Source organism: Nyctereutes procyonoides, unplaced genomic scaffold (genome assembly GCF_905146905.1).
Source record: "Nyctereutes procyonoides isolate TBG_1078 unplaced genomic scaffold, NYPRO_anot_genome, whole genome shotgun sequence".
NCBI lineage: Eukaryota > Metazoa > Chordata > Mammalia > Carnivora > Canidae > Nyctereutes > Nyctereutes procyonoides.
Window position 1 is genome coordinate 59,493,864 of NW_026575142.1, and position 27,077 is coordinate 59,520,940.

Here is a 27,077-nt window from a genome sequence, read left to right on the forward strand (position 1 = left end):
ATGCCCAACCCCCAACGCCCCGCTCGGAGGCCCCTACCTCTCCCTCCGCTCCCTCAGCTCCGTCCCCCGACTCTACGGGGGCAGAGGGGCAACCCCTCGCTTCACCCCCGCTCGCCAGTCGCCTCCGCTTTCGGCGAGAGCGCGGGGGAGAGTCGGAAGACGTCTGGACCTCCCAGGCATTTCCCCTCCGGTCAGCAGGCGGCCAGATGCAATATTGGCCGTTCTCTGCCTCGGACCTTTACAACTGGAAAACTCATAACCCCTCCTTCTCCCAAGACCCCCAGGCGCTAACCGGATTAATTGAGTCAATTCTGTTGACCCACCAGCCGACCTGGGATGACTGCCAACAGCTCCTGCAGACTCTCCTCACCACGGAGGAGAGACAGCGCGTGTACCTCGAAGCTCGCAAAAACGTCCCGGGGGCGGATGGGAGGCCGACCCAGCTGCCTAATGAGATTGAGGATGTTTTCCCCTTGGTTCGCCCGACCTGGGACTACGACACTGTTGCTGGTAGGGAGCGGCTCCGTCTCTATCGCCAGGTACTCCTAGCGGGTCTCAAAGGGGCAGGGCGTCGCCCCACCAATTTGGCAAAGGTACGTGCTATAGTGCAGGGAAAAGAGGAGACGCCGGCAGGTTTTCTGGAGAGGTTAATAGAAGGCTACCGCATGTATACTCCCTTTGACCCCTTGGCTGAAGACCGCCAACCAGATGTAATTATGTCCTTCATTGGACAGTCGGCCTCGGATATTCGTAATAAGTTACAACGGTTGGAGGGACTTCAGGGGTACACCTTACAGGACTTAGTGAAAGAGGCAGAGAAGGTTTTTAACAAGCGAGAAACTCTAGAGGAAAGGGAGGAAAGGATCCGTAAAGAGCAAGAGGAACGGGAGGATAAGAGAGATAAAAGACGTAACAAAGAGCTGACTAGGATACTGGCCACCGTAGTACAGGGCTCAGGGCAGAGTAAGTCAGGACAGAGTAGGGACCTGGGAGACAAAAGAGGACCACGGGTTGAACGAGACCAGTGTGCCTACTGCAAGGAAAAAGGACATTGGGTTAAAGATTGCCCAAGGAAGGGCCAAACGCAGGGACCTAAAAAGAAGCCCATTCCTGTTTTGTCCCTAGAAGATGAAGATTAGGGGTGTCAGGGCCAGGAACCCCCCCCTGAGCCTCGGATAACCCTTAAAGTGGGGGGACAGCCGGTGACCTTCCTGGTCGATACGGGAGCTCAACATTCAGTTTTAACTGAGGCAAAAGGACCCTTGAGCTCTAAAACGTCTTGGGTTCAGGGGGCAACTGGAGGCAAGTTTTATCGATGGACAACCGAACGGAAGGTCCACCTGAGCACTGGGCAAGTAACGCATTCCTTCTTACTGGTCCCAGACGGCCCTTACCCTCTCCTAGGCAGAGACCTTCTTTCAAAAGTAGGGGCCCAGATACATTTTCAGCAAAAAGGGGCCACTATTACTGGCGCGGGAGGGCAGCCCCTCCAGGTACTGACCTTGCGCCTAGAGGATGAACACCGGCTGCACGAGGACTCTCCACCGTCCGTGCAGCCCCTAGATTCTGAATGGCTCACTAACTACCCTCAGGCCTGGGTGGAAACGGCCGGAATGGGACTAGCTGTAAACCAGCCGCCCATAATTATAAACTTAAAACCCTCGGCCACCCCCATATCGATCCGGCAATATTCAATGAGCAAAGAGGCCAAAGAAGGCATTCGGCCCCATATACAGAGACTATTACAATTGGGCATTTTAATACCTTGCCAGTCGCCCTGGAATACTCCTCTATTGCCCGTAAAAAAACCCGGCACAGGAGATTACCAGCCGGTACAAGATTTACGAGAGGTTAACTGGAGGACAGAGGACATACATCCCACGGTGCCGAATCCCTACAACTTGCTCAGCACCTTACCCCCAAGCCATGTCTGGTATACGGTGTTAGATCTAAAAGATGCATTCTTCTGCCTGAGGTTAAGCTCTCAAAGCCAGCCTATTTTTGCTTTTGAATGGAAAGATCCTGAGACGGGATTCTCAGGACAACTCACTTGGACAAGGCTGCCACAGGGATTCAAAAACTCCCCCACTTTGTTCGATGAGGCCTTGCATCGGGATTTGGCAGATTTCCGAGTTGGCCATCCGGACCTCGTCCTCCTGCAGTACGTGGATGATTTGCTCCTGGCGGCTAGGACAGAACAGGATTGTGTAAAAGGTACGGGGGCCCTGCTTGAGAGACTGGGAGAACTGGGGTATAGGGCCTCTGCCAAAAAGGCCCAAATAGGCCAGAGACAAGTGACCTATCTGGGATATCTCCTGGAAGGAGGCCAGAGATGGCTGACGGAGAGCCGCAAAAAGGCTGTAGCCCTGATCCCAGCACCCACTAATGCCAAAGGACTACGAGAGTTCCTCGGCAGTGCTGGGTTCTGCCGCCTCTGGATACCCGGGTTTGCGGAGATGGCGGCTCCCCTATATCCTCTCACGAAATCCAACACCCCCTACCACTGGGGAAAGGAGCAGCAATTGGCTTTTGACAAAATAAAAAGGGCCTTATTGACTGCCCCTGCCCTGAGCCTCCCAGATGTAACCAAGCCTTTTACGCTATATGTTGATGAACATAATGGAATAGCAAAAGGGGTCCTAACTCAAAAACTGGGACCCTGGAAAAGGCCCGTGGCATACTTTTCAAAAAAATTAGACAGCGTGGCTGCAGGATGGCCCCCATGTCTCCGAATAATAGCGGCTGTGGCAGTCCTGGTAAAAGACTCAGACAAGTTGACTTTTGGCCAACCCCTCACTGTGGTGGCCCCCCACGCCATAGAGACAGTCATCCGCCAGCCCCCTGATCGATGGCTCTCAAACGCCCGGGTCACCCATTATCAGGCCATGTTACTGAATTCTGAGCGGATACAGTTTGGAACGGCTACATCTCTAAACCCAGCCACCTTGCTTCCAGAAACCGAGTCCCCCTCCCTAGTAATGCATGATTGTCACCAGATCCTAGCTGAAGTCCATGGCACCAGAGGGGACTTGACGGACCAGCCTTTGCCAGATGCTGAAGCAACCTGGTACACCGATGGGAGTAGCTTTCTACGAAATGGTGAGCGTAAAGCCGGGGCAGCCGTGGTAGATGGGAAAGCTGTCATTTGGGCCAGTGCCTTAGAGCCTGGGACTTCAGCTCAAAGGGCAGAGCTTATAGCCCTAACTCAGGCCCTAAGAAAGGCTAAGGACAAAAAGGTCAACATTTATACTGACAGCAGATATGCTTTTGCAACTGCCCATGTTCATGGAGAAATATACCGTAGAAGGGGTCTCCTAACCTCAGCAGGTAAAAACATCAAAAACAGAGAAGAAATACAAGATCTTCTCCATTCCCTCTTTCTGCCGAGAAAACTGAGTATAATTCACTGTCCTGGGCATCAGCGAGGCAATGACCCAGTAGCAGAGGGGAACAGGATGGCCGATGAGACAGCACGGGCCGCTGCACTAGGCCCACAGGCCCTCTCCCTACAAGTACCAGAGGCTGTCCGGACACCGGGGCAACTCTCTCTCGAGTACTCAGACAGCGACCTAGATATCGTCCAGCAAATAGGGGCAGGATATGACGAGCAAATGAAGGTCTGGAAACACCAAGGGAAGACGGTCCTGCCCCAGAAAAGGGCCAAAGAACTGGTGACTCACCTCCACCGATGGACTCACCTCGGACACAAAAAATTAAAAGCACTCCTCCGGAGAGAAGGTCAGACCTATTACATTCCCAAACTCCCCTCCCTGATCCAACAGGTAACCGATGCTTGTGTACCTTGTGCTAAGGTAAATACCAAACACCTCAAGATGCCTGAGGGAACCAGGATGAGGGGAGAAAGACCCGGAACTAATTGGGAAGTAGACTTCACTGAAATCAAGCCAGGTAAATATGGTAACAAGTACCTCCTAGTGTTTATAGATACCTTTTCAGGCTGGACAGAAGCTTTCCCCACCAAGCGAGAAACCGCCCAGGTGGTTGTCAAGAAAATCCTGGAAGAAATTTTCCCGCGGTTTGGACTGCCCAAGGTAATAGGGTCGGACAATGGCCCCACCTTCGTCTCCCAGGTAAGTCAGTTGGTGGCCAGATTACTGGGGATAAATTGGAAATTACATTGTGCATACAGACCCCAGAGCTCAGGTCAGGTAGAAAGAATGAATAGAACAATTAAAGAGACCCTAACTAAATTGACATTGGAGACTGGCACTAGAGACTGGGTCCAACTCCTCCCTATGGTTCTGTTCCGAGTCCGGAACACTCCCGCGCGCCATGGGCTAACTCCTTACGAGATTCTCTATGGAGGTCCCCCACCAGTAACGGACTTACTAGACTCTGCTATTGACCCTCTTGCTAACACTCCCGGTTTACAGGACAGGCTAAAGGCGCTCCAGATTATCCAGCACCAGATCTGGAAACCCCTTGCGGCTGTCTACCGCCCCGGAGACACAACCGGCCCACACCCGTTCCAGATCGGGGACTCCGTCTACGTCAGGAGACATCAGTCCAGGACGCTTGAGCCCCGCTGGAAGGGCCCATATACTGTCCTACTGACCACCCCAACCGCCTTAAAGGTAGACGGCATTGCTGCTTGGGTCCACGCCTCACACGTCCAGCGCGCCCCATCAACGAGCACCGCTGACGCCAGCCAGGACGGACCGGACAAGCCACTCCAATGGAAGCTCCACCGCACCCAAAACCCGCTCAAGATAAGACTTTCAAAAATTGTTCAATGACAGTTGTAATATTCCTACCTCTCCTAGCGCTCTTCACCTCCGCCAGAGGTGACCCTCATGCCCTCAAAAGGTTAACCTGGCAGGTACTAACGTCTGGGGGTGACGAGGTCTGGTCTATAACTAAGACCGCCCCCGTGGGAACCTGGTGGCCTGACCTATATCCTGACGTATGCAAGCTAACCATAGGGGCCCCTAGCCCATGGGACCTAGAGGGATACTTCGACACCTCTAGAGCCCCTAACCAAGAAAGCCCTCCAGGGCGACTGGGATTAGACCCATGGGGAGGATGTGGCACGCCTGACAGAAGGGCCATGCTAAGCACTCTTCCCTTTTATGTCTGTCCCGGGAACCACAGAGATCGCAGGCTAAATCCCACCTGTGGAGGAGGGGAATATTTTTATTGTAAAAATTGGGGTGCGAAACTACGGGGGATACAGAATGGAGGCCCTCCTCCTCCTGGGATTATATCACTGTCAAGGCTAACTATACTCCCCCGACATTTAGCAACTGGAAAACCCTTAATTATGGGCCCTGCCAAGGGTGGTGTCATCCCCTACGGATATCCTTCACGGAGCCCGGAAAAAGGGCTACTTACTGGGCCAATGGATATACGTGGGGACTCAGGTTATACAAAGAAAGAACAGATGATGGTTTTATATTCAGAATTAAACTAAAAATAGAATCCCCAGACCCCGTGGCGATCGGGCCTAACGCGGTCCTCGGGGAACAAAGAGCTGCCCCGGCCCTAGCCGCAGGGAGCGCCGCACCCACTAACTTCGCGGTCACTCCAACCCCTGGGTCGTCACCCGAGACGGGACAACGACTGTTTAATCTTATCATAGGGGCATTCCTGGCCCTTAATCGAACCAGCCCCGATGTAACTAAATCCTGCTGGCTCTGCCTTGCACCACCCCCCCTTATTATGAGGGAATTGCTACTTCAGGGACCTATAATAACATCACTAGCACTCAGGGATGCACACCCGACTCCCAACCACAACTCACCCTTACAGAAGTTACAGGACAGGGAACCTGCATAGGAACACCCCCCCGGGGCTACCAGAGACTCTGTAACACTACCACCCCGATTTTGGGGACTGATTCTTACCTGGAGCCCCAGCCGGGAACTTGGTGGGCATGCAACAAAGGCCTCACCCCCTGTGTGTCGGCTAAGGTTCTAAATAGCTCAAATGACTTCTGTGTCATGGTGCAGATCATACCCAGGGTGTTCTATCACCCTGCTGAAACTCTAGAAAATCAGTATGATAAACATCCCACCCGTTTTCGGCGCGAACCTGTCTCCCTAACCTTAGCCGTTATGTTGGGACTAGGGGTCGCTGCTGGGGTGGGTCCTGGCGCAGCTGCTCTGATCCAGGGCTCACGGCGCTATCTAGAACTCCAAACAGCTGTAGATGAGGATCTACGGACACTAGAGCAGTCCGTTTCTAAGCTAGAACAGTCCCTCCCCTCACTCTCAGAAGTAGCACTTCAAAACAGGAGAGGCTTGGATTTACTATTCCTGAAAGAGGGAGGACTGTGTGCGGCCCTGGGAGAGGAATGCTGTTTCTATGCAGACCATTCTGGAGTCATCAGAGACTCCATGGCCAAACTCAGGGAAAGGTTAAATAAAAGACAAAGGGACCGGGAGGCCCAGCAGGGCTGGTTTGAAAGCTGGTTTAATCAGTCTCCCTGGTTGACCACCCTAATCTCTACCATTCTGGGCCCTCTAGTTATCCTGCTCCTGCTGCTAACTTTCGGCCCCTGCGTCCTCAACCAGCTGCTCCAGTTCATCCGAGAAAGATTGTCTATTACCCAAGCTCTGGTATTAACTCAGCAATGTCGGGCCCTCCAAACTGAAAAAATAAATGTTCCCTAAGATTTTAAGGTTAAAATCAGCCCAAACAAGAGGAGGGAATGAAGAAACCTCCCCCCTTGTAAGTAGGGCCAGCCCTAATCCAGAGGCAGCCCATCCAGTCTTCTTCCTGAAATTTTAGCAACTAAAAGCATTCTGTTTACAATAAGAAAACCGTTCCCCCCCCCCACACCCTGACTGGAATGTCCCTGAATAGGTTCATGTTGACCCTCCCCGAAATCAACCTGGATGCTACGAGACTCCCGCGGTTCTTTTGTCTTTAGGCAGTTTCTTTCCTTTTGCCTTTTAAAAGATCCCTGTAACTGCTAATCGGGGCTCTTTTCCTCCTCGGAGGCGGAGAGCCCGTTTGCGCAAACGTTCAATAAACCCTCTTGCTGACTGCATCTGCCTGTCTGGGGTCTGGGTCTCTGGGGCGTCCACCGGGCCACGTTGGCACCCGTGAGCCAGGGTCCAACATGTTAAGCTTACTGACTCTTGGTTTTAGTCTTCTTTAAACTTCTGACCTTTGATGGATTCCATACTAATTGTTCTACTGATATCAGAAAATATAGTTCTGTCTTCCAAGATAATTAGATCTAACAGAATGAGAAATTATTATAACTAAGGAAGTTTTTGAGAAAAGGTGAAGTGAGAAATGCTGTGCTCCATCTTGGGGTCCAGTAAGCTATTTAAAAATCTGTGACAGATAAAAAATTTATTTTTTTATTTCAAGTTTTTATTTAAATTCTAGTTAACTTATATGGTAAAATTGGTTACAGATGTAGAATTTAGGAATTCAATTCATCACTTATGTATAACACCCAGTGATCATCACCTCAAATGTCCTCCTTAATCCCCATCACCCAATTTGCCTAGCCCCCAAGCACCACCTCTCCATTAATCTTCAGTTTGTTCTTTATAGTTAAGAGTCTCTTATGGTTTCCTTCGCTCTTCTTTTTCCCCTTCTTCTATGTTTGTTTTGTTTCTTAAATTCCACATATGAGTGAAATCATACGTTGTCTCTCCATGACTGATTTATTTCACTTGACATAATGCACTTTAGCTCTATCCATTTCACTGAAATGGCAAGATTTCATTCTTTTTATGATGGAGCAATAGTCCATTGTGTGTGTGTATACCACTTTTTAAAAAGATTATATTTATTTATTCATGAGAGACTGTTGTGCCCAAGATTGCGAATCAGAGAAACCACCAAGGAGCCGACACCAATGCAAGTACATGAAGGTTTATCAACAAGCTCCAGCTTGGGTCCAAGTATACCTGACACAGACAACAGAGCAGGGACTTGGACCCCGAGGTGGGCTCTAGTTTTATGGGCTGGCTGATCTAGGGAATTTCCAGAAGGGGTGGAGGAATTTCTTAAGCTCTGTTCTCATTCTAATACGGGGCTTCCTGCCACTGGCTTGAGCTCTGTTCTCATTCTAATATGAGGCTTTCAAGGGCGTTAAGCTGTTTTTTCCTGGTACTGAAATAGGGTAAAGTTCAGCTCTTATTCACCAGACGCCTGAGATGGCTGTACTTGTGCTAACACTGAACTTAAGGGGGAATGGCCTTAATTTTCTCGGTTTCCACAAGACACACATGGAGAGAGGCAGAGACATAGGCAGAGGGAGAAGCAGACTCCATGCAGGGGCCCAATGTGGGACTTGATCCCAGGACTCCAGGATCACGCCCTGGGCGGAAGGCAGGCACTCAACCGCTGAGCCACCCAGGCGTCCCTATACACCACTTCTTTATCCATGCTCATGAACATTTGGGCTCTCTCTATAGTTTGGTTATTGTGGATAATGATGGTGTAAACATTAGGGTGCAGGTGCCCCTTTGGATCCATATTTTTGTATCCTTTGGGTAAATACTAATAGCATAATTGCTGAATTGTGAGGTAGTTCTATTTTTAACTTTTTGAGGAACCTTCATATTTTTTTCCAGAGTGGCTACACCGGTTCACATTCTCACCAATAGTGTAATGCACATCCTCACAAATTTCTGTTTCCTGTGCTGTTAATTTTAGCCATTCTGACAGGTGTGATATATCTTGTCATGGTTTTGATTTGTATTTCTCTGATGATGTGCTATTGAGCATCTTTTCATGTGTCTGTTAGACGGTTAAGAAGTGGGCAGAAGATATGAACAGACATTTCTCCTAAAAACTTTAAGTTTCATTTCTCAATACTACAAATGCAAAAACTTCTTTGGTTTAGGTATTAAGTATGTATAGCAATTGCTCTGCGAGTTGGAAAGTAGGATTGTTTGGGTACAGAATATTAATCATTTTTCTGAAATTATGATATTTGTACACGCTCCTTATTTATAGACACTCATTCAAATGTACATTTGCTTGCATGTGTTCTCATCAAATGTATTTGTTTTGTACACATGTATTTCTAATTTATATAAATTTATATATAACAATTTGTACATTATATATATGAATGTATAATGGTATTGCTCCATTTTTCACTGAATACTATAATTTAAAAATCCACTTGGATTTCTATCACCTTGTTTATTCTACTGCATAGTAATCTGTGATGTGCGCATACCACATTTTGTGTATCTACCTGCCCAGTTATAGAAACCCACGCTATTGCTGACTCCTCATCTTGCTACACAAACAATGTTGTGATAAATACCTTCTTTCTATGTGTATTCCTTTATCTATAAGGGGGTTTCTTAGTGATATAAGCAAATATTAGCATTATTAGCTCAATATTAGCTCATAAACTACAAGAATACTTGATATGACCAAATACTAATAGATACTCTGCACAATGGCTGCATCCATTACATTCTAACCAGCAATATGCAGGGTTTCCACGAACCACATCCCTACCAGTACTTGAATCATTAACTTGCTTTACTCTGATTACTAATGATTTTGGAGCATTGCTTCATATTTCCATTACCCTCTTTATTCTCTCTTCCATAAATAGCATTTTGTGTATAATATTAGTCTACAGAGTTCTACTGGAAATTATTATTTTATGCCTATTTCTCTACAGAAATCTCTTGTGCTTTCTACAAATAATTTTTAGTTTCAGTAAATATTTTTCCACATATATTCTGGGTCTGTCAACTCTGTCCATAATATAATTTATTGAAGGAGATACTCAATTTTATACATTACCAATTATTTTTTCCAAGTCTGTCTTTGAAAATTTGAGGAAGTGCTTTGCTTTTTTGTCTTTTATTTCACAAAAATATCCTATTTTTAAAAATTTAATATAATTACTTTTATATTTAGGTTACTATTTCCTTTATGATTGAACTCTGTATTTGCTGAGATCATTTTTAATTCTTTCCAATTTTTCCAATACAACTTACAAAATGATCTATCCTGTCACCAATAATTTTGTTATCTTTATCACCTATTTTGCATGTTTATTTGCATAGATAATTTCTTAGCTGCCTGCTTATTTGTTCCATTGGTCTATTTATCTCTCTGTTATATGTAGAAATTGATATATATATATATATATATATATATATATATATATATATATAGACACATATATATATCCTTCTCTCTTATTCTCTTAATTATTTTGTTTAGGGCTAACTAATTTGTAAATGAAACTTTATTTTTCTATAACATTTTAGAATGTATTATATAGGCACCTTAAAAAATTATGGAGACACTTGGGTATCTCAGTCAGTTGAATGTCAGACTCTTGATTTCAGCTCAGGTCATGATCTCAGGGTCCTGGGATCCAGCCTCGTGATGGGCTCTATGCTTGGCAGGGAGCCTGCTTGAGGATTCTCTCCCTCTTCCTCTACCCCTCTCATCATGCATATGCATTCTCTCTCTAAAATAAATAAATCCTTAAAAATGGAATTTTGATGAGAAAGTTTTAGGCAGAATTAATATCTATCTATATTTAAATATTCTAAGTGTTTGAAATGTCTTTATTTAGACTATTTTCTATGAATTTTATTACAGTTTTAAAGTTTTCTCCATAGTTCTCCTACACATTCATTTTTGTGCTAACTCCTAGGTACTTTATAGTTTTTGCTATTGTTGGCAATATCATTTTAAAATTATATACTATACTGATAATTATATAAAGTACTATTAAATCGATATGTTTATTTTGTTTCTGATAAACTCATTGAACAGTCTTATTAATTGCAATAGTTTTTGTTGAGTCCTCTAGGTAAATGATCATATTGTTGACAAATATTGTGTCATTCTTGAAGTAATTATACCTCATTGTCAGTAATTTTGGTTCTGTGTTAGATAGTAATGGAAGACTGGACTTTTTTTTGTATTTTATTGCTTTTACGTTTTCTTTTTTACATTCAATGGGAAAACTCATGAAGTTTCCTTATCATCATTTAAAATTGTTTAAACTAATGAATCTCATTTTTATAGCAGATCACAAAAAATGCGTGGAAAATAGAGCTCCTGTGTAACCCTATCTCCATGTATGCATTGTCCTCCACCATCAAAATACTGCAACAGAGCAGTACATTTGTTACAAATGTGATCCTATTTTGACATCATTATCACCCAAAGTCCATAATTTACATTACTATTCACTCTGGGTATGGTTATGTGCCAGAAGTTTTGAGAAGTATGTATTTATGTGCGTTCACCAATATACAGATACTTTCACTGCCTAAAAATCCACTGTAATCTGCCTCTTCATCTCTCCCTCTATCCTACCCCTACCCCTGCTAGTTACTGATATTTTTCTGTCTCTATATTGCCTTTTCAGATGTCCTATTGTTGGAATCAAACAGTATGTAGTCTTTTCAGATTGGCTTCTTTTACTTAGTAATATGCATTTAAATTTTATGTTTTCAATTATTAATGGCTCATTTCTTTTCAGTATCAACAGTATTCCATTGTCTGGGTGTATCATAGTTTACTTATCCACTCACCTATTGAAAGATACCTCGATTGCTTCCAAGTTTTGGCCATTATAAATAAAACTCTGGACCTCTGTGTATATTTTTTTTTGTTTTAATTTTTGTTTTTTGTTTCTTTGTTTTTATTTTGCATGGACATAGGTTTCGGGAGTGCAAGTGCTGAGTTATATAGCAAGAGTATGTTTGGTTTTATTTAAAAAAAAAAAAAACTGTCTTCTAAAGTAGTTGTATCGGGATCCCTGGGTGGCGCAGTGGTTTAGCGCCTGCCTTTGGCCCAGGGCACGATCCTGGAGACGCAGGATCGAATCCCGTGTCGGGCTCCCGGTGCATGGAGCCTGCTTCTCCCTCTGCCTATGTCTCTGCCTCTCTCTCTCTCTCTCTCTCTCTCTCTCTGACAATCATAAATAAATAAAAATAAAAAAATAAAGTAGTTGTATCAATTATTTTGCATTCCCACCAATAATGAATGAGAATTACTATTTCTCCACATCCTTGCCAGCATTTGATGGTGTTAGTGTTTTAGTTTTTGGCCATTCTAGTAAGTTTGTAGAGGTATCTTACTGTTTCAATTGTAAATTTTCCAGGGACATACAATGTTCAAAGTGATCTATCTATCTATCTATCTATCTATCTATCATCTATCATCTATCTTCTTTGGTGGGATGTCTGTTCAGTTCTTTTGCCCATGTTTAATTGGGCTGTTATTATTTTTTAAGAATTCCTTCTGTATTTTGTATAACTGTTCTTTATCAGGTATGTCCTTTACAAATATTTCTTTCAGTCTGTGACTTGTTTTATCATTCTCTTGACAGTGGCTTTTTTTTTTCTCCACAAAGCAAAAGTTTAAATTTTAATGGAGTCCAGCATCTCAATTATTTCTTCCATAGATCCTTCCTATGGTGTTGCATCTAAAAAGTCATTGTCATCCTTAAAGTCATCTCAGTTTTCTTCTATGTTGTAAGAGTTTTACAGTTTTACAATTTATATCTAGGTCTACAATAATTTTGAGCTAATTTTCATTAAGGGTCTAAGGTCTCTAAATTCTTATTTTTATTTTTATTTTTTTGTAATGTGGATCTTTAGCTGTTCACCATTTATTGAAAAGGCTATTTTGCTCCATTATATTACCTTTATCCCTTTGTCAAAGATCAATTAGCTATATTTTTGTGGGTCTATTTCAGAACTCTCCATTCTTTTCCATTATTTTATTTGCCTGTTATTTTGCCAATATTACACTATCTTGATTACTTTAGGGTTTTTTTTAGCATTTCTTTATTTTTATTTTTATTTTATTTTATTTTTATTGGAGTTCAATTTGCCAACATTTAGCATAATACCCAGTGCTTATCCCGCCAAGTGCCCCCCTCAGTGCCCATCACCCAGTCACCCCAACACCCAACCCACCTCCCTTTCCACTACCTCTTGTTCATTTCCCAGAATTAAGTGTCTCTCATGTTTTGTCTCCCTCACTTATATTTTCACTCATTTTCTCTCCTTTCCCTTTATTCTCTTTCACTAATTTTTATATTCCCCAAATGAATGAGACCCTATAATGTTTGTCCTTTTCTGATTGGTTTATTTCACTCAGCATATAGTAGGTTTTGAAGATGAGTAATGTCCTGTGACTTTGTTCTTCACCATTGTTGAGTGGGCTATTCTGGGTTCTTTGGTTCTCCATCTAAACTTGAGATCCATTACCATTGTTGTATGTTTTATTACTAAATAAAGATGGTTGGCTTTTTCATCCATTTGTTGAATTTTTTAAAACTACTTGGAAGTATTGAACTTTAGCAAATATTATCCCTGCATTGGTTGAATTAATCTACCTTATTTATGTGATGAGTTGCATTAACATATTTCTGTTGGTTTTGGTATCAAACCTTGTAAGCAGTATAAAACACAGCCAGTCCTCATTTTGTATGGTTCAGAGTTGTACAAATTTAACTCATCACAGTTTATTTAAATAATACCATTCCTAGGGTGCCTGGGTGGCACAATTGGTTAAGTATCCCACTCTTGGTTTCAGTTCATGTCATGATCTCCGGGTGGTGAGATCAAGCCCTATATTAGGCTCTGTGCTCGGCATAGAGATCTACTTGAGATTCTCTCTCCTTTTGCTTCTGCCTCTCCCACTCATGCTTGTACATGCTCTCTTAAATACATACATACATACATACATACATACATACCAGTTTTCTGACAACATGGTTCAAATTTCAGTTACCACAATATTTGTGAACTGTGAGTTTTCACATAAGAGACAAATTTCTTTATTAGACTTTGGTCATTACATACGTAACAGAGCCTAATCAGTGACGAGTCACCTTAATTCTTTCAAAATGTGGTGATTGTTGATTGATTACAGAACATATTTTATTTTTAAAAAAGATTTTATTTATTTATTCATGAGAGACACAGAGAGAGAGAGGCAGAGACACAGGGAGAAGGAGAAGCAGGCTCCATGCAGGGAGCCCAATGCGGGGCATGATCTTGGGTCTCCAGGATCATGCCCTGGGTTGAAGGCAGGTGCTAAACCACTGAGCCACCCAGGTTGCCCTACAGAACATATTTTAATAAGCCTTTATTTTCAGACAACAAAGAATGCATTCAGAGTGCCTTCTTGCTCCCAGAGATAAGCCCATCTGGCTTTTTATAAGATTGGATAATCAGTAAAGAGCTTCAGTCATCCAAAGTGAAAATACAGCCTTATCCATCCCCACTGACCTCCCAAATAAAGTGATAATGCTTAAAGCGAAATTCAAATCAAATGTAAATGATGACATATGACAAATAGCTAACATTAGGGATATTGGCATTGCCATCATTGAAGATAGTCGATTTGTAGCCAGAGGAACTTAGTGAAGGTATATTTATTGACCTAAATGAGGAAAATGTAATAAAAAGGATGAAGAGATCCCAGAGAAAGCGCCTTTGTAATTAACCTCACAGTGAAGGAAATTTGTGATATATTTCACACCTTTTAAGAGCTCAAAGGATAAAATGGTGGATACCTATCCAAAATGTTGGAAGAGTATGATAATTCTTCAAGAATTTGAAGAGATTATTTCCTAATATTTTAGATCATATGTCATATTTCCCTTCAGAGAGACTAATTCAGGTTATTGCAAAAAGAAAAATAAACAACACTTCTTTTAGATTTGTATAGACTGAATTGGTTTCCTGTGGCCATTAAAATGTTATTTAATGTGTGTTATGGAGCTATATAAAACATTTTCATGAAAATTATATTTTTCTTTGGTTTGAGTATGAAGCATTGTTATTAAGAATGTTTTTGATGATTAAAATGGAAATAATCTCTTTTATATAATGGGCTTTTTGACAGCATGTGATTTCTGGACTTTATTTTACATGAAGTAATTAAATAAAAATCTAATAGAAAACTCAGGTTCTAATTGGTGGCCAGGTCACAGTGCACATGGACTTTGAGTATTTATCCAGGTAGAACTGATTATACAGCATAGTCCACCAGAGCCATAACTATTAAAAATAAATATGTAAATTCTGAAGAGTGATTTTTTTCTACTATATCAGTTAGATTTTATAATCACACATGTAAAGTAGTACCCGTTTAACTAGGTTTCATTATTTTTACAATTAATTTACCTTCATTCTTCATTTTTATTTAAAAGGAGGATAAATAAGTGCTGTGTAAAATAGGCAGTTCTTCCCAAAATACCATAATTGATTAAAATGTAATTTGTTGCCTGATCTATCAACTTAATATAATTGATTATATATTAGAAAGACATTATTTAAAGAGAGAATACATAGGTGTACATCTTTATGTCACAAATCATATGGAAGTTACATGGCAATCTTATGGAAGACAAAGACACAATATAGATGTATTTGTTTTCCATGAACATGATAGAAGACATAAAGTTATAATTTGAGAAAACTATCCTAAAATAAGGAATAGATAGATAGATAGATGATAGATAGATGATAGATAGATGATTCTAAGTCTAGGATGGATAGATTGACTAACATTGAGAAAAATCTTAATATTATTGATTGTAAATTAAAGAGAATTCTATAGAAACAAGGAACAATCACCATTGGAATATGAAAGCAGGTGATTGCTGAATGGAAAGTTCTGTTTGCATTTATAATACACTAAAATGAAATTTAATGGTAAACAATAATGTGGCTATGTCTACCGCATCTTCAGGAAGTAGGAATCTTGTTATAGGAATCTTACAGCTTTTCAAACTTTCCTTCAAACATAAAGACTACAGAAAATATTTTCAAATGTGAGAATTTAGGCAACATAATTTGCATAAAATTTTTCTCACCAACTTACAAAGGAATAGAAATATAGTGACAAAATAATTGAGAATAAGTACTGAGTGTATTTAACTGAAGAACTACATTTGTGGAAAATATGGCATCAGAACACAATTTATCTGCTATAAACTATAAAAATATATTGTTAGGCTAATAACTACCAAAAGGCAAGTAAAAGAATATTAGAGGTGGTGGGATATCAATTTCCCTGTGTTTCAAAAAAAAATCAAAATACAGTTGAAAATGTAATTAATTATAAAATATATTCAAGAGTACCAGAGGTTTTAAAGGCAACAATGAAAGAACTAATAATAATATAATCAACCAAAGTTAAGTGTTGGCTGTGCAGATGAGCATAATAAAAGGGATGATACCAAATCTTTTATTGCTTTTGAAACATAAAATTCTTTGAGAATTAATGGATAAATAGCTATATAGAGTTAACCAATACCATTACCTATGGTGGCTCAATCAGTTTATAATCTTCCCAACAGTGCACAAGGGTTCCATTTTCTTCACATCCTCATCAACACTTATTCCCTCATCTTCATGATAACCATTTTTACAGGTGAACTGATATCTCATGTGATTTTGATTTACATTTTGATGATTAGTGATGCTGAGCACCTTTACATGTACCTGTTTATGGTTTGGACATCTTCTTTGGAAAATTTTGCATATATAGTTTTTCTGCCCATTTTTAAATTGGATTATTTACGGGTTTTTGTTACTAAGTTGTATGAGTTCTTCATAAATCCTGCATATTAACCCTTTATCTGATATGTGGTTTGCTGATATTTGTCTCCCATTTTCTTGGCTGCCGTTTCATTTTGACTGTTTTATTTGTTTTTGCCAAGCAGAGCTTTTAAGTTTGATGTAGTTCCACTTTTTGGTCTCCTTTGTTGTTTGTATTTTTGGTGTCCTATTAAAAAATCGCTTCCAAGACCACTATTGAGGTGCTTCTTACATTTTCTTCTAATAGTTTTATTTTCAAGGCCTTATGTTTACATCTTTGATGCAATTGATCTTTGATCTTTGTGAATGTTGTAAAACCGAGGTCGAATTTCATTTTCCTGTATGTGTTTATCCAGTTTTCCAGCATCATTTATTGAAGAGACTACCCTTTCTCCGTTGAATGTTCCTGGCTCTCTTACCAAAGACTAACTGACCATATATGTTGCTTCAGCATTTCTTGCAAGGTCAAGTAGTGATGAACTCCTACACCTTTTGTTGGTATCAGAAAGTCTTTATTTCTTTTTAACATTCGAAGGATAACTTTATCAGACGAAGTATTCTTGGCTGGCAATTTTTATCTTTCAACAATTTGGATATGTCATTATACTCTCTCCTATAGAGTTTCTAGAGAAATCAGCTGATAGTTAACAGGGCTTCCTTTATAGGTTACATTCTTTTTTGTCTTTGATTGTCTTTAGGATTCCTTATCATTGATTTTTTTTTATCATTTCATTACACTATATCTTGAAGAAGGTCTTTTTTGCATTGAAATAATAGAATGTTGTATTAGTTTCATGAACTTGTATGTCCAAATACTTCTCCATGTTTGGGAAGTCCTCAGCGATTATTTCTTTAAGTCTCTGCCCCCTTTCTGTTTTCCTTCTGGGATCTTAATTATTCTGTTGTTTATCCTTCTAGTGGTATCAGATCAGCTTTCTTCATTCTTTTTAAATCTTAGCTACCTCTCCTGTCATTTCTATATTCCTATTTTCCAAGTAATTTTTTTTCTTCTGTCTGGTCTTCCCTGATTCAGATGCTCTCCATTGTATTCTTTATCTCATTTATTGGGTCCTCCAGACCCAGAATTTCCTTGGTTCATTTTTCTAACTTCAATGTCTTTGGTAAAGAAAGAACTCTATTTTCTCATAAACTGTATTCCTGATTTCATTGAATTTTCTGAGTCTTTTGTAGTTTGTTGAATTTCTTCATAAGTATTTTGAATTCTTTGTCAGTTGTAATATTTTATGCTTTTGATCTTGGCTTCTGGAGAATTATTTTTTTGTGTGATAACATATTTCCTTTTTTTTTAATATATTGCTTGAATTTGCATTTGAAGTAGCAGACTCCTCCTTAGCTTAGCTTTTATGTCATCTTTATTTCTTTCAATATTACCAGGCTGGCTATTAGAAACCTCTTTTGTTTTCCAAAAAGTGGCACTGTAGCTTGAGTTGTGGTTTCTTCCTTGCCTAGCACCATTGCTTTTCTGAGCATCCTCCCTCTCTACCAGAGCTTCCTCTTATGGCAGCACTGGTGATGTGCCTGTCCAAGGAGGAAGCAGCACAGTGAGGAGAGGTGTGAATTTAGCCCTTGGTATGTTGCAGATGTCTACACCCTAGTAGAGAAATTCTAAAAGGTGGTATTTCTAGAGGCCGATGCGTAACAGTACCTTCAAGTCCATTTGAAATTCTTACTTTCCCACTCCCCCACCCCCCATATCCTCCCTCCCTTGAATCACAGAGCTCTTGCCTTAATCCACTGTGTGCCAATGGAGAGAAAGGAATTTCTTGAGCCATCTCCAGGCCAGATAGAGTCTCTGGGCTCTCTCTGACCACCCTCTTCTTTCTTTGTGGGAGAAGTCACCTCTGCCAGATGAGTCAGCCCCAATTGATAACTCCTTGTAGATGAGGCGGCAATGAGAAAGTTTCTCTTATCACCTTCATTGCAACCACAAATGTGTATTTTTCCTTTAATGGTGTGTTAGAGTCAACTCTTTTTATTTTTATTTTTATTTTTTTAAGAGTTGAACTTGAACATGTTCTCTCTTCTGGGTGAGTGCCTGCCCAATTCAGCATTAATTCAATTCTTACATAATAGTAGATTCCATGCTCATGGATTGGAAGAATTAATATTGTGAAAATGTCAATGCTACCCAGGGCAATTTACACATTTAATGCAATCCCTATCAAAATACCATGGACTTTCTTCAGAGAGTTGGAACAAATCATCTTAAGATTTGTGTGGAATCAGAAAAGACCCCGAATAGCAAGGGGAATATTAAAAAAGAAAACCAGAGCCGGGGGCATCACAATGCCAGATTTCAGGTTGTACTACAAAGCTGTGGTCATCAAGACAGTGTGGTACTGGCACAAAAACAGACACATAGATCCATGGAACATAATAGAGAATCCAGAAGTGGACCCGCAACTTTATGGTCAGCTAATATTCAACAAAGCAGGAAAAGCTATCCACTGGAAAAAAAGACAGTCTCTTCAATAAATGGTGCTGGGAAAATTGGACATCCACATGCAGAAGAATGAAACTAGACCATTCTCTTATACCATACACAAAGATAAACTCAGAATGGATGAAAAATCTAAATGTGAGACAAGATTCCATCAAAATCCTAGAAGAGAACATAGGCAACACCCTTTTTGAATTTGGCCACAGTAACTTCTTGCAAGATACATCCATGAAGGCAAGAGAAACAAAAGCAAAAATGAATTATTCGGACTTCATCAAGAGAAGAAGCTTCTGCACAGCAAAAGAAGGTCAACAAAACCACAAGACAACCTACAGAACGGGAGAAGATATTTACAAATGACATATCAGATAAAGGGCTAGTATCTAAGATCTATAAAGAACTTATTAAACTCAACACCAAAGAAATAAACAATCCAATCATGAAATGGGCAAAAGACATGAAGAGAAATCTCACAGAGGAAGACATAGACATGGCCAACAAGCACATGAGAAAATGCTCTGCATCACTTGCCATCACGGAAACACAAATCAAAACCACAATGAGATACCACCTCACGCCAGTGAGAATGGGGTAAATTAACAAGGCATGAAACAACAAATGTTGGAGAGGATGTGAAGAAAGGGGAACCCTCTTTCCCTGTTGGTGGGAATGTGAAATGGTATGGCTACTGTTGGAAAACTGGAGGTTCCTCAAGGAGTTAAAAATAAATCTGCCCTTGGACCCAGCAGTTGCACTGCTGGGGATTTACCTCGAAGATACAGATGCAGTGACACGCTAGGACTCCTGCACCCCGATGTTTATAGCAGCAATGTCCACAATAGCCAAACTGTGGAAGGAGCCTCGATGTCCATCGAAAGATGAATGGATAAAGAAGCCGTGGTTTATGTATACAATGGAATATTACTCAGCCATTAGAAACGACAAATCACCACCATTTGCTTCGACGTGGATGGAAAATAGTGAAAGGGAATAAAGAGGAAAGGAGAGAAAATGGGAAATATCAGAGAGGGAGACAGAACATGAGAGACTCCTAACTCTGGGAAACGAACAAGGGGTAGTGGAAAGGAGGTGGGCGGGGGTTGGGGTGACTGGGTGACAGGCACTGAGGGGGGCACTTGACGGGATGAGCACTGGGTGTTATGCTATATGTTGGCAAATTGAGCACCAATAAAAAATAAATTTATAAAAATAAAGGAAGCAGCTGTGGTATATGCATACAATGGAATATTAGCCAATAGAAACGACAAATACCCACCATTTGCTTCCACGTGGATGGAACCGGAGGGTATTATGCTGAGTGAAATAAGTCAATCAGAGAAGGGCAAACATTATATGGTCTCATTCATTTGAGGAATATAAAAAATAGTGAAAGGGAATAAAGGGGAAAGGAGAGAAAATGAGTGGGAAATATCAGAGAGGGAGACAGAACATGAGAGACTCCTAACTCTGAGAAATGAACAAGGGGTGGTGGAAAGGGAGGTGGGCGTGGGTTGGGGTGACCGGGTGATGGGCACTGAGGGGGGCACGTGATGGGATGAACACTGGGTGTTATGCTATATGTTGGCAAATTGAACTCCAATAAAAAGAAATTTTTAAAAAATAGTAGAGGTCCAGGCAGTCTTGCCAGCTCCATTGGTTTCACACCCATATGGAAGATTGACTCTTTCCTACTTGCTGTACTGGTAGGCAAGATTCTGTTGGATCAAGATGCAAAATTTGAAAATTTCCACAAAGGTGCTCTTGTTAGTGTATATATATTTAATTCATTGATTATAAAGAGCATTAAAGGGAGAAATGTCTTATATTAACATGTTTTGAATGTCATTCCAAACAAGACCTGTAAATAATAAGGATGAATGCTTTCCAAGGGCTAGAAAATAAAATTGGTAATTTCAGTGCAAAACTGAAAACAATAAAAAGAAATAAAAGCAAATTCTTGAATTGAAAACGCCATGATGGATATTTGGGACTAAATGTATGGATTTATTAGCAGATTAGACAAAACTTAGAATTATTAAATGGGAGAAAAAAAACTGGAAAAAAATGTATGCCAGCATGGATAATCGGAAATAAAGGAATAAATATAGGGATAAAACCAAGAAATACAAAAGAGGGCATAAGAGTCATAGGAGATGAGAAAAGTAGCTCTAACATATGAATATAATTAGAATTCTAAGAGAATAAAGACTCTACTGAAAAGCAAGCTAGGAGGATTTACTCTGTCAGAAAACAAGATTTGCTATAAAGCTGTAGTAATTAAAGGAATGTGTGGTATTGGCACAAGGATAGTCTGTTATATCACTGGAAAAGAACAGAGTTCAGAAACATATATATGACACTTGAATGGCAACTAAAATGATACAATAGTATTAGTGGAGAAAGGACAGACTTTAAAAAAATGATACTGACTCACCACGATATATAGATTTTTAAATGCATTATGAATATAAAATATCTCAACCATATCCAAACATCAATTCTGGGTGGATTATGTATCTAAGTGTAAAAGAACAAATCACAAAGCTTATACAAGTTAAAAGGAAATACATCTCCATGATATCTGGCTAGGATTTTTTTTTTTTTTTTAAGATTTATTTCAGAGAGCAAGCATGCACAAGTACAAGTACAAGTGGTAGAGGGGAGAGGGAATCTCAAGCAAACTCCCTGTTGAGTGTGGGGCTCAATCCCATGACTATGAGATCACAACCTGAGACAACACTAAGTGTCAGACACTTAACTATGCCACCCAGGTGCCCCGGCTAGGAAATAATTTAAAAGATCCACTCTCCCACCCTCCCAAAAAAAGCCTAATCAAGAAGTGGAGAACTGATATTTAGAACTATATTAGCATAAAGATTTTGTTAATCAGTAGATGCTGGAGAGTAAAAAGACAGGATATTGTGAGTCATATCATATTTGATATATATATTTATGTAGGGTACTTTAGATTATATATCAACACAGGAATGCTATTTAATAAGTGAAAACATGCAAAATGTATGCAACACATATAAAAAACGATTGATTTTTGTAACACTGTATATAAAGGTAAAGGTTGTAGAACCTTTTCACAAATATTCAGATTTTTATATAATTCTCGATATTCATAATAATATAAAGATTCAAAAAATTCTCATTTTTCAGATAAGCAAATAATATTGAGAGATGTTTAAAGAATTTTCAGAGTTCTAGAGATAGTAAGTGACAAATTTGGGTTTCAAATCCCTATCTTTAAATTATATAATGTCTTTCACAGCAGTCTTTTTTGTATTTTAATGTGAGTTGGATGGTTTGGAGAATGTTGTTAAAACTCAGTTCTAGGGATCCGTGGGTGGCGCAGCGGTTTGGCGCCTGCCATTGGCCCAGGGCGCGATCCTGGAAACCCGGGATCGAATCCCACGTCGGGCTCCCGGTGCGTGGAGCCTGCTTCTCCCTCTGCCTGTGTCTCTGCCTCTCTCTCTCTCTCTCTGTGTGTGTGTAACTTTCATAAAAAAAAAAAAAAAAGCTTTAAAAAAACTCAGTTCTAATTTGCCAAGGCTGAAGTAGGATCTGAGATTCTACATTTCTTATGAGTTCTAGATGATGCTGATAATACCCGATGTACCACACTTGGACTAACGAGATTATTCAGCACCTCTGTGTTACCAATAGGGTGCCACAAATTTGGTTAGGACATTTGAAATTACAAAGACATAATGCACTGTTTTTATCCTTATAGAACTTAAAGCCTGGTAAGAAATTAAATTATAGAGAACTAAAATATGATTCAAGATTTTGCTGGAAATATTAAATACACAAATCCCTTAAATAGCTACCACACATTTTTGGTAACCAGGTGAATCATTTGGCAGCTTTGACTTGTGAACTTCCCTAGAGTAGCATCATAATAAGATTATTATGTATAAATAGGAAATATATATAAAAGCACTTGGGGGTGCAGCTCTTGTAAACTATCTTCACTGCACAGTGGTGCCACTCTGTGAATGTGAACATTGATATATTTAAGGCTTTTGGTTCTTAATAAACAATGCAATCTGCTACATTATAAGATGTGACTAATTTGCATAAGTTTATCATTATCTGTTGAGGACTCAACCTCATTTTCAAATGTTTGAACAAGCTCATATTATAAGTAAACATTAAAAATATCTAATCTTCTGGTAATAGATTTCCCCAAATAAACACTTTCAGCTATAATCACAGGATATTATGGATATCCTGCCATTTCTATAATCTGAATTTTAGTCTAATTTTGTGAAGCTCATTACTGAAAAGTGGATGGTTTGCTGATTTGTACTATCAAGAGTTTTCTTAGTAGACATTGCACTATCCTTGTGTGTTGTATCTAGTTATAAACTGATCTAAGTAGCTGAACTTTATCCTTAGTAAAAAACTTTAATCCTTCTCAAAAAGTCATGCAGACTATTTTTATGAAAAATTTTATTAATAACTAGCGGGTATTTTTCTAGTATTCTATACTATAATTTGGAAAATATTTATAGGAGGAAAATGAAAATTATGAAAATCTGAACTCAGAGGAAACTAAATATTTTCAGCATAGGATAAAAGATAACTATGCTCAGATATTTAGGGAAATAATTTTGTGAAGACTAAATTAATGTTATTAATGTCACAGATGATTTAGTGGTATCTTTATAAAACAACATCCACATCTTTTAAAGTTTTATTAGTTGTAAAGAAGTTGCTTGCATTCAACATAATTTGAAGTTCACAATCTTTGAAAAGTATTTAAAACATGGCAGATAATTAAATGAAGAAATGAAGGAAATTCAAAAACATAAACCTGTGAAACATATGCTAGTGAGTAAATGACATTGACATTTCATGAAACTTAATGAACTAAATGAATGTAAACCAGAAGTAACTTTCTGAGAAAATATTTTAACTATACTCACCATGAATATTATATAGGATCTCCATGGTTATGGTATCTTTTTATCAACTAAAAGTACCATAAAACTTGGGAAATTCAAAGTAGGGCTGTAAGTAATAAGATGACAGTGGTTTTGAATAAAATCGGCATAAACCATAGTTAAAATATGATCCTGTTTGTTTTCATATTTTACTGACTCCAACCCATATTTTGTATTATAGTCAGTAAAATTTATATATAAACATAACATATTACTTGTTTATACTAGCTTTGAAATATCATAAAAAGAGTAAATGAATGAATGTCATAATCAACCATATTTACTGAGTGTCTCTGTGTCTGTCAGACACATGTCAGATGGTTAAGATGGTTGCCATGAACATGACAGAAAAGGTCCCTTTCTTCACAGAGTTTAGAGTCTGTCCAGGTAGATATAGTAATTAATTCCAAGTAGTAAAGGTAGAAATAAATAATAACAAGATAACAGAAGAGTTTATATTACGGAGGGGTAAGGAGTTGTACAGATAACTACTTAATCTTGGGCTCAGAAGAATAACTTCTTAACTGAGAGCTAAAGAAAAATAGGCACTAATTAGGTGTAGCATAAAGGTCAAAAGAAGGAGAGATGTGCCAGAAACAAGAATGAGGGACAAGGGCCAATCATATGTGCTCCAAGAAATAGGAAAGCCAAACACATGGCCAGACCTCTGTGTTTAAACGACTCTTTAATGGAAGTGAGAAGAGAGTGGAGATGGATAGAAGCATCATGAGGAGACTCAGACAACTTATCATACTTACAATGAGAAACAAGGATAACACGTGGATATGGTAAAAGTGAGGGTGGAGATAAGTGTACAGTTTTGGAGAAAGAGGTAAAGTGGTGGATGATGGGACAATTTATTGAAACTAGAACGACTAAAAATTAAAAAAAAAAAAAAGAAACCAGAACGACTGTAGAAGGAATAGACTTTGGATGATCATAAGTTGAGTTTTAAGCACTTAGGATTTGAGATGAAAACAAAACATTGAAGTACAGATTTCAAGAGGGTAGAGGACATATTTAAGTCTGGGTCCTGAGAGAACCAGGAAGGAAGTACTACAGTGGGTACATCTGGGGCATTGAATACATGATCATAAAAGAGATTGAGATTGCCAAGAGGAAGAAGGTGGAGAGAGCACAGAAGAGGTCAAGGACAGATCCCTTGACAGTTTCTCACATTTACTCATTTGCTTGATGGGCAGGAAATAGGCAAAGATACCTTTAAAATCTACCTCAGGCAACAATTAAGCTGAGAAACTCAAGAGAAATCTCAGTCTCCTACATTAATCAGAGTCACTGTATATGGTTATGCAGTTTATGCGTTACATGACTTTCATTTAGCTCCATTCACCAAGTGCAGATTCCTGGTTAAGGGGGCCTTTCAGGCAAAGAAATGTGCTTTTTGTGATGTGTCATCTAGAGAATGATGCTGTATGTGCTAGCCACCATCATTGATCTAGTGTTGCTATCTCAAGGAAAAAAAAAAAAAAAGGCTGTGCTTTGTGCATTAAGTGGGATGTCTAGCTATTTCTCACATTTAAAGGTGACTGTTTAAAGTGTCACAAAATTATTAAAATAAAAATATACTTGGGAAAAGTATAAATGAGCCCATCTTCACAATTTAGCATATAAGATACTTTTCTAAAGCCAGTGTTCCACAGATAAGGGAGGACTGGGGAGATTGTAAGTCACAATTGAAGGGAAATGCTAATGATAGAGTTGCAAGATAAAAGGAATTTTCAAGATTTCTGAGCTTCACATTAAGCTCCATTCCATAGTTTGGGCACTATGTATCCACTAAAGTAGTCACAGTTCATAAATATCAGAGCTTGAAGCCTGTGATAAGCCATTTTTTTTAAATTTTAATTCCAGCATGGTTAACATGTTATGAATATGACTGAATATAACAGTGTTATCTTCATTTCAGGTATACGATATAGTGATTTAACAATTCCACATATTACTTTAGTACTCATCAAGATAACAGTACTCTTAATCCCCTTTAAGGTTTTCACACTTTCCCACTCACTTCCCTTCTGGTAACAATCTGCTTGTTCTCTACAGTTCAGAGTCTGTTTCTTGGTTTGTCTTTTTTATTTATTTATTTATTTATTTATTTATTTATTTATTTATTTCTTGAATTCCACATCTGAGTGAAATAATATAGTATTTCTCTTTCTCTGGCTTATTTCACTGGGCATAATACTCTCTTGATCCATCCATGTTGTTGCAAATGGCAAGATTTCATAGTTCTTTTTTGGCTCAGTAATATCCCATTATATATATGTTATATAGGTAATATTATATATTATACCACTTCTTATCTATCCATTCATCAGTAGATAGACACTTGAGCTGTTTCCATAGTTTGACTATTATAGATAATGCTGCTCTAAACATTCAGACTGTGTATGCCTCTTCAAATCCATATTTTTGTATCCTTTGGATTAAGTGCTAGTATAGAACAGTTGCTGGATGGTAAAATAGTTCTACTTTTAACTTTCTGAAGACCCTCCATACTTCTTTCCAAAGTGGCTGCACTAATTGTGTTCCCATCAATAGTGCAAGAGGGTTCCCCCTTTCTCTGCATCCTCACCAACACCTGTTTGTTTCTTGTGTCATTGATTTTAGCCATTCTGACAGGTGTGAGGTGATAATTCACTGTGGTTTTGATTTGCATTTTCTAGATGATGTGTGATATTAATAATCTTCTCTCGTGTCTGTTGGGCTATCTGTATGTGTTCCTTGAAGAAATGTCTGTACATGTCTTCTGCCCACTTTTTAATTGGATTATTTATTCTTTTGGTGTTGAGCTTGATAGAGTTTTTTTCTTTAGATTTTGGATACTAACCCTTTATCAAATATGTTATTTGCAAATATCTTCTCCCACTCTTTTAGTTGTCTTTTAGTTTTGTTGTTTCCTTTGTTGTAAAGTTTTTATTTTGATATAGCTCTAAGTATTTTTGCTTTTTTCCCATTGTCTCAAGAGACTTATCTGGAAATATATTGTTATGGCCAATGTCAGAGAAATAACCATTTATGCTCTCTTCTAGGATTTTTGTGATTCCAGGTCTCATATGTAGATTTTTAATTCATTTGAGTTTATTTTGGTGTATA

At 39.3% G+C, this 27,077-nt stretch overlaps 1 protein-coding gene across 1 annotated transcript in view; it reads left to right on the forward strand.

Moving 5' to 3' along the window:
• LOC129498468 (uncharacterized) overlaps nucleotides 1-27,077 on the forward strand; it is a 173,317-nt gene that overhangs the window by 509 nt on the left and 145,731 nt on the right. The window contains 1 exon segment of the mRNA XM_055307771.1: nucleotides 327-4,091. Coding sequence (XP_055163746.1) covers nucleotides 327-4,091 — 3,765 coding nt within the window.